This window comes from Chaetomium globosum, genomic scaffold (genome assembly GCF_000143365.1).
Source record: "Chaetomium globosum CBS 148.51 scaffold_6 genomic scaffold, whole genome shotgun sequence".
NCBI classification, from domain to species: Eukaryota; Fungi; Ascomycota; class Sordariomycetes; order Sordariales; family Chaetomiaceae; genus Chaetomium; species Chaetomium globosum.
Window position 1 is genome coordinate 1805889 of NT_165981.1, and position 11095 is coordinate 1816983.

General features: G+C 55.8%; 3 protein-coding genes across 3 annotated transcripts; 1 reads left to right on the plus strand and 2 right to left on the minus strand.

Moving 5' to 3' along the window:
* Window positions 1-281: 281 nt before the first annotated feature.
* Window positions 282-1535, minus strand: CHGG_08917 (uncharacterized protein; the record flags this gene model as incomplete). The annotated part of the gene is made up of 3 exons (XM_001226843.1): window positions 282-1190; window positions 1274-1321; window positions 1530-1535. The coding sequence occupies 3 exons, from the start codon at window positions 1533-1535 to the stop codon at window positions 282-284; spliced, it is 963 nt and encodes a 320-aa protein (XP_001226844.1).
* A 2142-nt stretch (window positions 1536-3677) lies between these two features.
* Window positions 3678-5224, minus strand: CHGG_08918 (uncharacterized protein; the record flags this gene model as incomplete). The annotated part of the gene is made up of 5 exons (XM_001226844.1): window positions 3678-3712; window positions 3767-3891; window positions 3947-4869; window positions 4926-5056; window positions 5122-5224. 5 exons carry the CDS (start codon window positions 5222-5224, stop codon window positions 3678-3680), a joined length of 1317 nt encoding a protein of 438 aa, XP_001226845.1.
* Window positions 5225-8084: 2860 nt separating this feature from the next.
* CHGG_08919 (cytochrome c oxidase assembly protein, putative) lies at window positions 8085-9545 on the plus strand (the record flags this gene model as incomplete). The annotated part of the gene is made up of 2 exons (XM_001226845.1): window positions 8085-8452; window positions 8504-9545. The coding sequence occupies 2 exons, from the start codon at window positions 8085-8087 to the stop codon at window positions 9543-9545; spliced, it is 1410 nt and encodes a 469-aa protein (XP_001226846.1).
* Window positions 9546-11095: the final 1550 nt, after the last annotated feature.

An 11095-nucleotide genomic window follows, 5' to 3' on the forward strand; every position in this document is an offset into this window, starting at 1 on the left:
GCCATCCATCTGATCTCAAAGCCAGGTGAGCTTTTACATTGTTCTCTTTGCTGACAGATTCTCCGGAAGCCGACAGGTACATGGCTGAACTCTGGCTTGCTCGACTGTCCTCTGCTAGATGCAGGTCATTCTTGGCTGCTAAGCGGACAAAGAACAGCTTCGGTGGTTCACAATTCCGTAATTGACTGCCTAGTCGACGGGGCTATCCGTTAAATTTTAAAGGTACCAGCTACATCTCAAATGACAATCCGGTGCTCCTCGCCTACAGGTCTTGGTGAGTTTCAAACAAAGGATTCACACAGCCCCCCATCCACCCCCAAACCCACCACCTTCCCCAACCTCGCCCACCAAAACCTCCTCTTCGCCAGCCTCGCCAACAACGGCCTCTCCCCCCTCGAACCCCCCACCTCACCACAATACCGCCTCAACCCCCTTCCCATCAAAAAATACAACCCCCGCCAATCCAACTCCCGCTCCACCCGCGCCGGCAGCGCAAACCCCATCTCGAACGCCGGCCCGAACCGGCTGCGCCAGAAGCTGCGCGGCAGGCTGGCCAGCCCGCTCACGCTTGCTACGGCGCGCGAGGCGATGCGGAGGTGCAGGAGTGTCGGTGTGGGGGTGTGTTCGGCGAGGAGGTGCAGGAGTTCGGGGGGGAGGGTGCTGAAGGGGTCGGGGTTGTTGGTGGTGGTGGTGTGAGTATGGGTGAGAGGCCGCCTTGTTGGTGCGGTGGTGGAGGAAAATAGGTTGAGTTGTTCGAGGGAGATGGGTTCGTGTATGCTGGGGAGGTGCTCGAGGCCTAGCTCTGCGGCGAGGCCGTCAAAGCTGTCTAGTTGGTGCATGTTGGCGCGGCGGGCGTTTCTTCCGGGGGGTGTTGGTGTTGTTGTTAACCTAGGGGACCCGCTTGAGAGACGGGGCTGTGATGTGGAAATGGGGGAGGCGGTGATGTGGTCGCGGTAGGTGGTAAGCAACGAGTTGCAGAAGGCTGTTGCGCAGGCCGTGGGGTTTGCTACCCGGCAGGCGACGAGGTCCCAGCAGTCGGCGTGGACATAGAAAGTCCAGGCTTTTGGGGTTGCTTTGGTGTAGGTTGGGTCGTGCATGGAGTTCTCCAGAGGTGAGCGCAGCTTTTGCCTCCTACTAATATTGCAGGGAGGGGCGACGAGCACGGCCGAGATGCTGGCTATCCTTTCCCGCTCAGAGACATCTTTCGGGAGAGTAATCTCTCTAAACAATGCTGACCGGTAGTTTCGGCTGTGGCGGTACCGCAGTATCTCACTTTCTCGGCCACAGAGCCAGCAGTTGCGATCTGAGGCAACGAAGGGGCCTGGAAAGCATGTAGTATAAGTCGTCATTGTTGGGGCATGGGGTAATCAGCGCCTTGTGAACTTAGGGATCCTTTCCACTGCGAGTTGAGATGGCTTCCAGGGCAGGCCAGATGCCATATAAGTGATAACAGCAACATCATACACTCATCCCCTTTCCCCAACAAACAATATAACCAACATAACCCCCAAACCCAGCTCAGAACTTACCTCCATTCCGGCAACGTAATGATGTCAACTCCCGGCAGCAACCCAAAGCCGAACGCGGCGGCCTTCACCAGACCTTCACCCGAACCAACACGAAACAAAGCAGTTGGCGACGGCTGAGGCCCAACAGCCCCCGACACCACACCAGGTAGCGGCAAGCAACTCGGCCCCGGGACAAAGACATCATCGCCACCACTTTGCCGTGTCAGTCTTGGCGAAGGACCGACTAACATACAACAAACTATCCACGACACGGCCCTGCATCTATCACTGCAGCAGTGCAGCTTTTAGGTAACACACATCTCACAGCACAAGACAGCGCGGCTATCAGAGAGAATGCAACGCAACCCAGCACAACGCAACGCAACGCAACGGGCCGTGTCCAACCGCGCCGTGCCGCCCGCACCCCGCCATCAACATTGCCCAAGCAGAACGACCACTACCAGCAGCTCACCATCTACTGTGTACTGTGATACGGTGTGTGAGGGTAACAGCGCTGTTGGCGACAGTTCAGACGGGGCTCGTCACACATCATCACATCACACCTAGAGAATACCACGCAAGATTGGCCGCTCGACGCTCAGCGTCCGTGTCCCGGCTGGCTGGGACCAGATTTATTTCGCCTTGCGCACGCCGCGCCGTGCCGAGATTAGCTGAGCGGGCTGAGCTGAGCTTTGCGTATCACACATAGTGTAGTTTATGGTGCTCGGTGATGTGATGGGCGGCGCGGAGGGGGGGGAGAGGTAGGGGTGCGGCGCCGTTGGGGGGTGCTGTGCCGCCGGTAGAGCCACACACCGTAAGTGCAAGTGATAGGTATATGCGGGTTGGGGTGGTGGTGTTTCGGGGAAGCTGAAAATGGTTGGTTTGGGGATTTATGGTGTTGTTGGGCTGGGAGGGGGGAGAGGGAGTCTTCAAAGGATAGTTCTCGTTGTCGACTCATATGGACGGCAGTTGGAAGCGAGTGATCGGATGCAGCACCCCCCCCTGAGAATCCCTCCCGTGTGAGCTGCAGATGTGCATACATGGTTAATACCCCGTGGCAAACCCGGGCAGCTTCCAGTTGCAGTTATTCTTTCCTATTTGCAAATAGCCCCATTGCGTCTGACTTCAGATGATGCCCAGCGAAGGACGTGTAGCAGCTCCTGCCTGCCCGACCACGCCGGCGCAGACAGACATCCACTGCACCCAACGAGCACTCTTCCCAGGATGCATCTTCTCCGTGTCTATCCCATCAAGTAGTACATCGTTCCCGTGTTCCGGCGACGCAACCCCCGTCTCCCGTCTCCCGTCTCCGGCACAACGCGCGATCGACAACCCCTGCCGAGCTTCCGCTAACACAGCCACCCCCATCCCCCGCCAGAGATATGCCATCCGGTTTTCAATTCCACAGACAAGATTGGAGCGCTATTAGAGCGTGAAACAGGCGCTTCATTGAACGGCTGGACTGGCATCCAAATATAAGTATCATCCTGAGGGCTCCATGCCTTGGTCGGAAGACATACCCCTCGAATGTATGAATGGATGTATAGGTGCTGACTTAACTGTCTGTGGATATTGATGATGGATATCGGGTGTTGACACCGAAGATAGCTGTGTCTGATTACTGCATGTTGTGAATTTTCAATTCTTTCCTTATCTTCCTCCATGTAATATTGTATAGTTATACTGTATGTCTATATACACCTGACCCTCACCATGTTTTATGCTCTCATCCGACGTCCTCCTAGCGTTGTACACCCTTAGTCGATGACGAGGTCTGCCTCGTTAGCCCTTCTCCATGGACATCCAAATCCATTCGATATCGGACACAATAGATACCGTGAGCCAATCGGGAAATTTGTCATATTGTCCCTTCCTTCAGTGTAGCCAAAAGAGATCCCAAGAGAAAAAGGGAATTGGTTACAAGCCACGGCTGTGTCCTATGGAAGACTCCTCCGTTTTGAGAAGGCATCTCCGTGCCTCGCTCCAACACCGGGTGTATTTTTCGTTTTATTTTGGTTTCGAGCAGTGGGGTCTTGGCTTGCAGCACTCGAGCGGGAGAGAAAAAGATACCGGGGGCGGGCGTATTCATGAGTCCCGCAGTTCGATCGTCGGATGGATGGTAGGTTGCCTCTATCGTACAATATCGCACACTCCAATCGCACGTCAGATTTAAGCGAAGGCGCCAACGATGGACATGCCGATAGCTAGCTGGGTGTCAGTTTCTACCACATGCTTCAAGCGAGAAGTGAGTGTCTTACCTCCGAGGATCACAAAGGAAAACGCCATCATCCGGTCCTTCTTGGTCATCCTGCTGGCTTCCTCAGACAAAAAGTCCTCGGCCAAGAGATCGACAAGAGAGGCGTAAAGCAGGAGACCGGAGGAGCTAGTAAACGTTAGCTAAATGGCACACCCGCCACGCTGATACGGGAGCCACTCACATGGCATTGAAGACGCCCACAATAATCAACCCGAACGCGCTGTTGGGGTCGTACGTATCCCTAACGATGAGCCCAATTGCCTGCCCGAGAGGCGCGGTTGTCCCGAACGCGACTACTAACAACCACGGGCGGGGGCTCCCACGGCGGTACGGGACATCGGCGATACGGGACCCAAGACCGAGACCCTCAAACATTTGGTGAAAGAGGATGGCGACGAGCAGGACGATAAAGCCGTCGATGGTGATACTGACCGTCATACCAACAAAGACCGAGTGGAAGAGAATACCGCCCTCGAGGAGGGTGATGTTCATCGACATCTTGCGGTACACGGACGGGTCGACCGGCCGTCCCGTTTCCACGTCGATGTACGGGGAGTCGGCCAACGACACCTCCTTCTCCGTGATCATGGTCTGACGCTTCTCGGACACGTCGTCTTGCTGCTGCGGCCGCGCGGCCTTGATCATGTTGATCATCTCGAGCCTCTGGCGGACGTATTGCTCGTAGAAGACGACGAACCAGGGCGGCATCTCGGACTGCGCAGAGAGCTCGTCGTTGTCGGCGTACGGGTTCCGCGGTGGATAGTCCCGCATCTTCTCGTCGTACATCTTCTGTGCCATCCTCTTCTCGTATTCCACGTCCTCAATTTCGAACTCGTCAGCGGCAGTGTACCTCGGGGGCCGCGGAGGCGGGTTTCCGCGGTTGACTTGTTCCGGGGCCGGCCTGGGACGGCTCTGCGTCTCGAAACCCATGGGCCCGCCGTGAGAGTGAGAGTGACCGCCCATCTTGTTGTTGAGGTACATCTCGACGACGAACAGACAGAACATGGAGCCCATCATGATGACGCCGGGCATGGCCGGGTATTGGTCCGTAAACAGATCGGGGAGGCATGGATCGTTTAGGCTGCCGAATGCCGTTGGGAGCAACTATCAAGATATCAGCGTCTATGGCTCTACTCTTGCCCGAACGGTAGGCCGCTTACATGAACGAATGCTGTGGCAATCAGGACACCGGTACCAAAGTGTTTACAGAGAAAGAATGCCTTGGCCGGCACCTTGACCCACTTGACCTTCTTCGCAACGACAGGAAAGCCAGCACCAAAGATGGAGGCCCCTAGAACCAAAACTGAAGTCTATGTTAGTCTTTATCACCCCGCGTGATGGGGCTCTTGGACTTACACAAGGCCGCAACATGGAGCCCAAGATCGTAGTCGCCGGGCTCTTCTCCGCTTCCACACGCGGGCTTTCCCCCCATGAGATCCATCTCTGCACTGTCTGCCATTGTGTGGCGTCTTCTTTCCGGGATTCCGAAGTGATTCTCGGGGCTGGGGGCGGGATCGCTCCAGGCGTCTCGCCTAGAAGGAAGAGAAAGTCTCTATTTTCGAAAACGACCAGCGAAGCCGCCCAGCGGCTTCGAAAAAAGAAGGGAAGAGAATGTAAAGGGAAAGGGAGGTTAGGAAGTACGCCTGGGAGTCCCAACCATACAAAGGGGCAAAAGGGGGAAAAGAAGGAAAAGGGAAAAAAAGACTACCTAAACAAACGCGAATGAAAAGAAAAGAAGTCCTCCAGAGGACCGATGGCAAAGCCAAGAGGCGAATGCTAAGACGTTCCGGATGGTGGTTTGCTTTAGTATGCGCTCGCCTTGGCGCCGATCAACGGCTGGGGCAGGCAACATCTGCCGCGAGCGAGTCGTGCTCGATGAGATGCAGGGGCCACTTCGTAGCAGAATAAACAACGATAGCCCAGCATCTAGAGGGGCGAGTCATACGACTTTGCCAATGACCTACGAAGTACGCCTGTGGAGACGAACACATGCGGTGTTGTGAGCTGAAGATCCTGATGCCCTCCCATCTTTGAGACCTTTCTCTGATCCGTGATGTTTTAGGCCGGGATCGTTCATGTAGGGTGTTTCCTCAGGTCAAGACAAGATGTTGACATCACTTCCATTCTAGGCCGAAGGGTTTATTTTCGTGCTCTTGGCGGGTAGCAAGCCCAAACAACACCCCGCTCCCTACAGTATGAGTACCGACCAACTAACGACCCCTTCCTGGAGCCGTGCTTATCAAGAAGCTCCTTATAGGAAGAGTCTGGCAAGTGGTGGCGGGAAGAGAAGATGGACCCTTGTCGGCGGCGAATTTGGCATCGGCACATATGGGATTTGAAACAGACCCACCACGCTGGTGCACTTCGGAAGACGCTCCCAGCCGTCCAGTCGGGGATTTTCGCTGGACGACTTGCGTGTGAACGTCGAGGTCCGCTTTGCAGGTCTCAAAGCAACCCTGCATCCGATGCCGTCGTCAATGCAACCAACAACAACATCCATATTAAACAGAGAGGCGTGAGTCGTTTCTGGCTCGCTTTTCTCCGCTTGATGGTTTCAACCGGAGTCTCTCCGCAGAACTTCTTGAGTCTCCTGACTTGGGGGTGGTGGAGGAAAGCAGTTCGATGTCGGACTGGGGAATCCGGCAGAACTTGCCCTGGTCACAGCGAGACCAATTCGAGGCAATAAGTGCCGATGAGCAGGGGTTCAGAAGGGGTTGCATACAGGAGCGCAGACAAGGGACGCGTCCGTCCGTGTGTGGGGTGGCGGCTTGGCACGCGATCTTCCCGTTCAACACCACACTCGGTTTCTCACGGTTCTTGAAGAAGGAGGTTGGTCGTGTGTCTGCCTCTCTGCGTACAGGGATCGACTGGCCGGGTTAAGAACCATGGGAGCCGAGACCAAGATTTCGGCAGGGCAGGAAACAAGCCGCAGGGGTATAAAACCTGAACCGGCTCGGCATTCGGGAGCCCTTGTTTATCCAAGCTCAATGAGTTGCAACCTCATCGCTGCAGACCTGTAACTCTTGGCATCTGGCTTGCGCGCGGATCTTCTCAGAATGGTGCAGCAGATAGCGTCCGGAGCCGTCGGCTGCCGGTTGCTCGAAACACGTTGCTGGCCAACCACGGGGCAGCCTTTAAGGATATGATCTGGATCTTGCCACGGATAGCTCCGTCGTTGACAGCCCTTCCATGCATGGAAGCTTCGCAAACAAAGCCCTCGGCCGCAAAGGCTTCGGCTCTGTATCCTGGGCGGCTCCTGGCGCTTGGCGCTTGGCTTGGTGTTGCAGCAATGTGTGGTCGGTGGGTGGTCTGGACCGGAGGAGGCAGGTTGCGTTTGATCAAGCTTTTGTTTCCACTTGCGCGTTCTTCCCCAGAACACTTGGCGGTGGCTATACACGGGGTCAGAACGAACGGTAGCCGAAGCGGATAACACTTGGAAATCACCATGCACAAGCTGTCCTCGCTGCCCGCCGTGGGACGGTTTGAACAGTCCGAATGAAGCTCATATCACAGACAGACTCCGGCCCGTGTGCGCTTGGTCATTGCTGATCTGGGACGAGCATGGTAATTGCCAAGACTGCATTTGGAATTTGATGGTCAGGCAGTTTAGGAAGCTCTCTTAGGAAACGCATTGTTCGTCGTAACCCGGATCGACGTCGCCAACCGAACGTCTTCCTGTCGGAGGAGGTGCGAACCAGGCTCGGCGGAGTCAGGGTCTAGGCGATTGGTTTCGTGGTCTCGGGGTCCAACGGCTAAATTCTTCTGGCGGTCGTGAAGACGGTAGGCGGTGGTTAGCCCTGGGACGATAGCACCCCAGATGGAGCCAGGCAATGTGATGCAGGGTCAGTTAGGGCGAGTAAGTACGAAGTATATCGCTGCTGTTAAAGAAGAAACCTTTGTGGTTGGTCGTTTTAAACCCTTGCCAAGTCGCGTCAACCCCCAAGTAGTCTGAGACCTCTCCCTGATGCCACCCCGCATCGAGCCGCTTAACTTGCGATTGAGCTGCGAATGGTTTGTTCAAAACTAAAGAGAAGAATGAATCTGACCGAAAACGTTTTGATGGAAGGTGCTTTCTCACTTTTGCGCTTTTGGATGATGGGTGTTTGGTTAGGTTTCGAGAGTTGATGTGGGGTCATGGTTGCTCGTTAGTGGGTCCTTCACGTGGCTCAGGCCCTGAAGCTCCCTGAGTGGTGGGCTGATTTTCAGATGCCTTCGAGCTCCCGCCAAGCAGTTGAACATTTCATGATCTTTGTCGGATGTGAGCTCAGGAACGAGAGCGTTCCCAACAACAACCGCCATTCCCGGCGTAAGCCACCACAATGGCCTTCATTCAACTCGGCCTACGCAGGGCCACTGCCAGCCTTCCTCGGGTACCGTTCCCATGCAGCCCATGTCTGCGGCAGCAGGTTCCGGTCCCTCCGGCGCGAGTCCTGAAGCTCTTGGGAGCTACCCGAAGCTATGCCTCGAGGACTACAGCGGGTTCCAAGTCCCCAATTGGGTCGCTAAGCAGAAATATTACAAAAGCCGCACGGCCCGCGCCGCAATCTGCTTCTTCTCAGAGCTCGGGGAAGTCCTCGTCGTTCCCCAAGACTAACGCCAAAGTGGTGGGGTACTGGCTGATGGGCAGTGCTGTGAGCGTCTTCGGCATTGTGGTATTCGGGGGCTTGACAAGGTTGACCGAGTCTGGGTATGTGACCTTGCCGTAATTAGCCTTTCTGGGAAACTAAACATGGCGTAGCTTGAGCATTACTGAGTGGAGGCCTGTGACGGGCTCGTTACCTCCCATGTCTGACGCCGACTGGCAATCTGAGTTCGACAAGTACCGCGCTTCCCCGGAATTCAAGCTGATAAACCCGCACATGGATCTGGCCGAGTTCAAGAAGATCTACTTCATGGAATGGGCACACCGTCTGTGGGGTCGCGTCATCGGTCTCACCTTTGTTCTGCCGACCATCTACTTCATTGCACGCCGCCGGGTAACAGCGCGCATGGCTGTCAACCTGGTCGGCATCTCGGCTCTTATCGGTTTCCAGGGATTCATCGGATGGTGGATGGTCAAGTCTGGGCTCAAGGATGACCTCTTCGCCCCTGGCTCCCACCCCCGGGTTAGCCAGTACCGCCTGACCGCACACCTGGCTGCCGCGTTTGTCTGCTACTCCTGGATGCTCGTCTCTGGCCTCGGCGTGCTCCGGTCCCACCGCCTCCTCCGCGATCCAGAAGCCGCCGTCAAGACGTTTGCTGCGCTGAAGTCCCCCGCCCTGAGGGCCCTCCGCGGATCTGTGGCTGCCCTGACGGTACTCATCTTCACAACTGTTCTCTCGGGTGCCCTCGTCGCAGGCCTCGATGCTGGCCTCATCTACAACGAGTTTCCGATGATGGGCAATGGTCTTACACCGCCTAAATCCGAGCTGTTTGACAAGTTCTACAGCCGCAAGGAGGATGAGTCCGACTTGTGGTGGCGCAACATGCTCGAGAATCCCTCGCTCGTCCAGCTCGACCATCGAATCCTCGCCACGACCACTTTTACCGCCGTGGTTGCCCTTGTTGCCTACAGCCGGACTGGCCGCGTCAAGGCTGCGATGCCAAAGGATGTGCGCAAGGGCGTCATGGGCCTCCTGCATCTGGCGTTGCTTCAGGTTTCGCTTGGCATTACCACCCTCATGTACATGGTTCCCATCTCGCTTGCCGCCGCCCACCAGGCCGGCGCACTCGGACTGTTGACAATGGCTTTTGGTTGCTGGTCACCAGGTTGCGAGTTCCTAAGGCTACGCAAGCGTTAGGGTGCAGAAGGCGCTACAGAATTCTCGCGCGAGGCGCGGACCCGGCGCGGTAAGCCAGAAGCTTCTGAAGACGGCCGCTGAAAAGAAGAAGCATATAAATGCCGCCGACGGACGGCATGGTCTTCTGGAACTGGTCCGGATTGTATAATCTGTACAAATATGGTAGATATACCCCCCTTCTTCGTATGAAGCGGACTTCATGTAACTGTCAGGTATTGGAAAAGCAACAATTCTACTCCTTTTGATTTGGGGGCAAATATTCTCTCTGCTCATACCGACGTTGTCCATCCGCCACTTGGCTAGCTGGGCGCTTACTTGAACGAGCCACTCACTGAAACAGGTACGGGAATGGCGATATCTTCGCCTTGCATTCTATTTCTCGTGGAACTTGTTCAGTTGAACAGGCAGCTCAACCCAGTCCCCGAGACCTCAACGTTCCCTTTTTCAATCCTGCGAGGGGTCCCATGTCGAGCTGGGCTCGAGTCAAAGTAAATCTAGACGGGCCCATACCAAAGTTCGCTCCTGATACTCCTCACCTCAGCAAAGGTCATACGAGCTGTCACCCGTCCCTCGGTGTTTTAGCTCCGGTAATCGACGACTGAATTTGTGGCCTACCTATACGGACACTTTAATGTAGAGCTCACGGAGTTACCGTTGGAGTTTTTTTTTTTTTTTGCTCGGTCACATATATTACTGCTCTCCGCCGCGCCACTGCCTTCCCTGGCCGATCCTGCTCCCAGCTCTCACTTGTTTTCTGTCGTTCTGTATCGTTCCAACGTTGGATTTAGCGCCAGCCAAGAATTGCGGTAACGAACGGAGAACGACAGTTCCTCGGCATCCCGAATCTGCATCGGACCATCCCCACCAGCCTTCGCGCAGTTCAAAATAGGTAGTTAACTCAGCTCCAACACATTCGCGCTCAGCTTCAGCAGGCCAACTCGCCACTTCGGCCCACGCCTCAGCTCCAAATCACACCACCCAACACCACTCAAAAACAGCAATACCTGTCAGCCTCCCCCCCAAAACCCTCAAGAAAACACAAAAAACACCATCACCACCAAAAAACCCCCAGACCCAAAAAAAAACAAAGCATGTGCTACGAATGGAAAAACCGCTTCATCTGCGGGCACGTCGGCTTCCACAAGGTCGAGCGCTGTCCCGCGCTGGGGTCGGGCTGCTTCGGGCCCGACGGGTCGGAGCGCTTTCTGGACGTCGATGGGCTGTGCTACGACTGCACCGCGCGCTTGCTGGACCCGGCGTCGACGGCGACGGCGGGGGAGGGGGAGGGGGGGGATCCGTTGAGGAAGGGGATGGAGGGGTTGGGTGGGGGTGGGGGACGGAAGGGACTTGGAGGGGGGGCATGCAGGGGAGCATGGACGGGGGAGGTGGCCGGAAGCGGTGACCGAGATGGGCATGGAGGTCGCGGAAAAGCAGGCTGTGACCAGACAACATGATTGGAAATACAGTATTTGCGCCACAGTATGGCTTCGGCATCTGCGGGACATGTTCGAAAATGTAGACGTGATCGGGAGTCCCTCATTAAATGAACA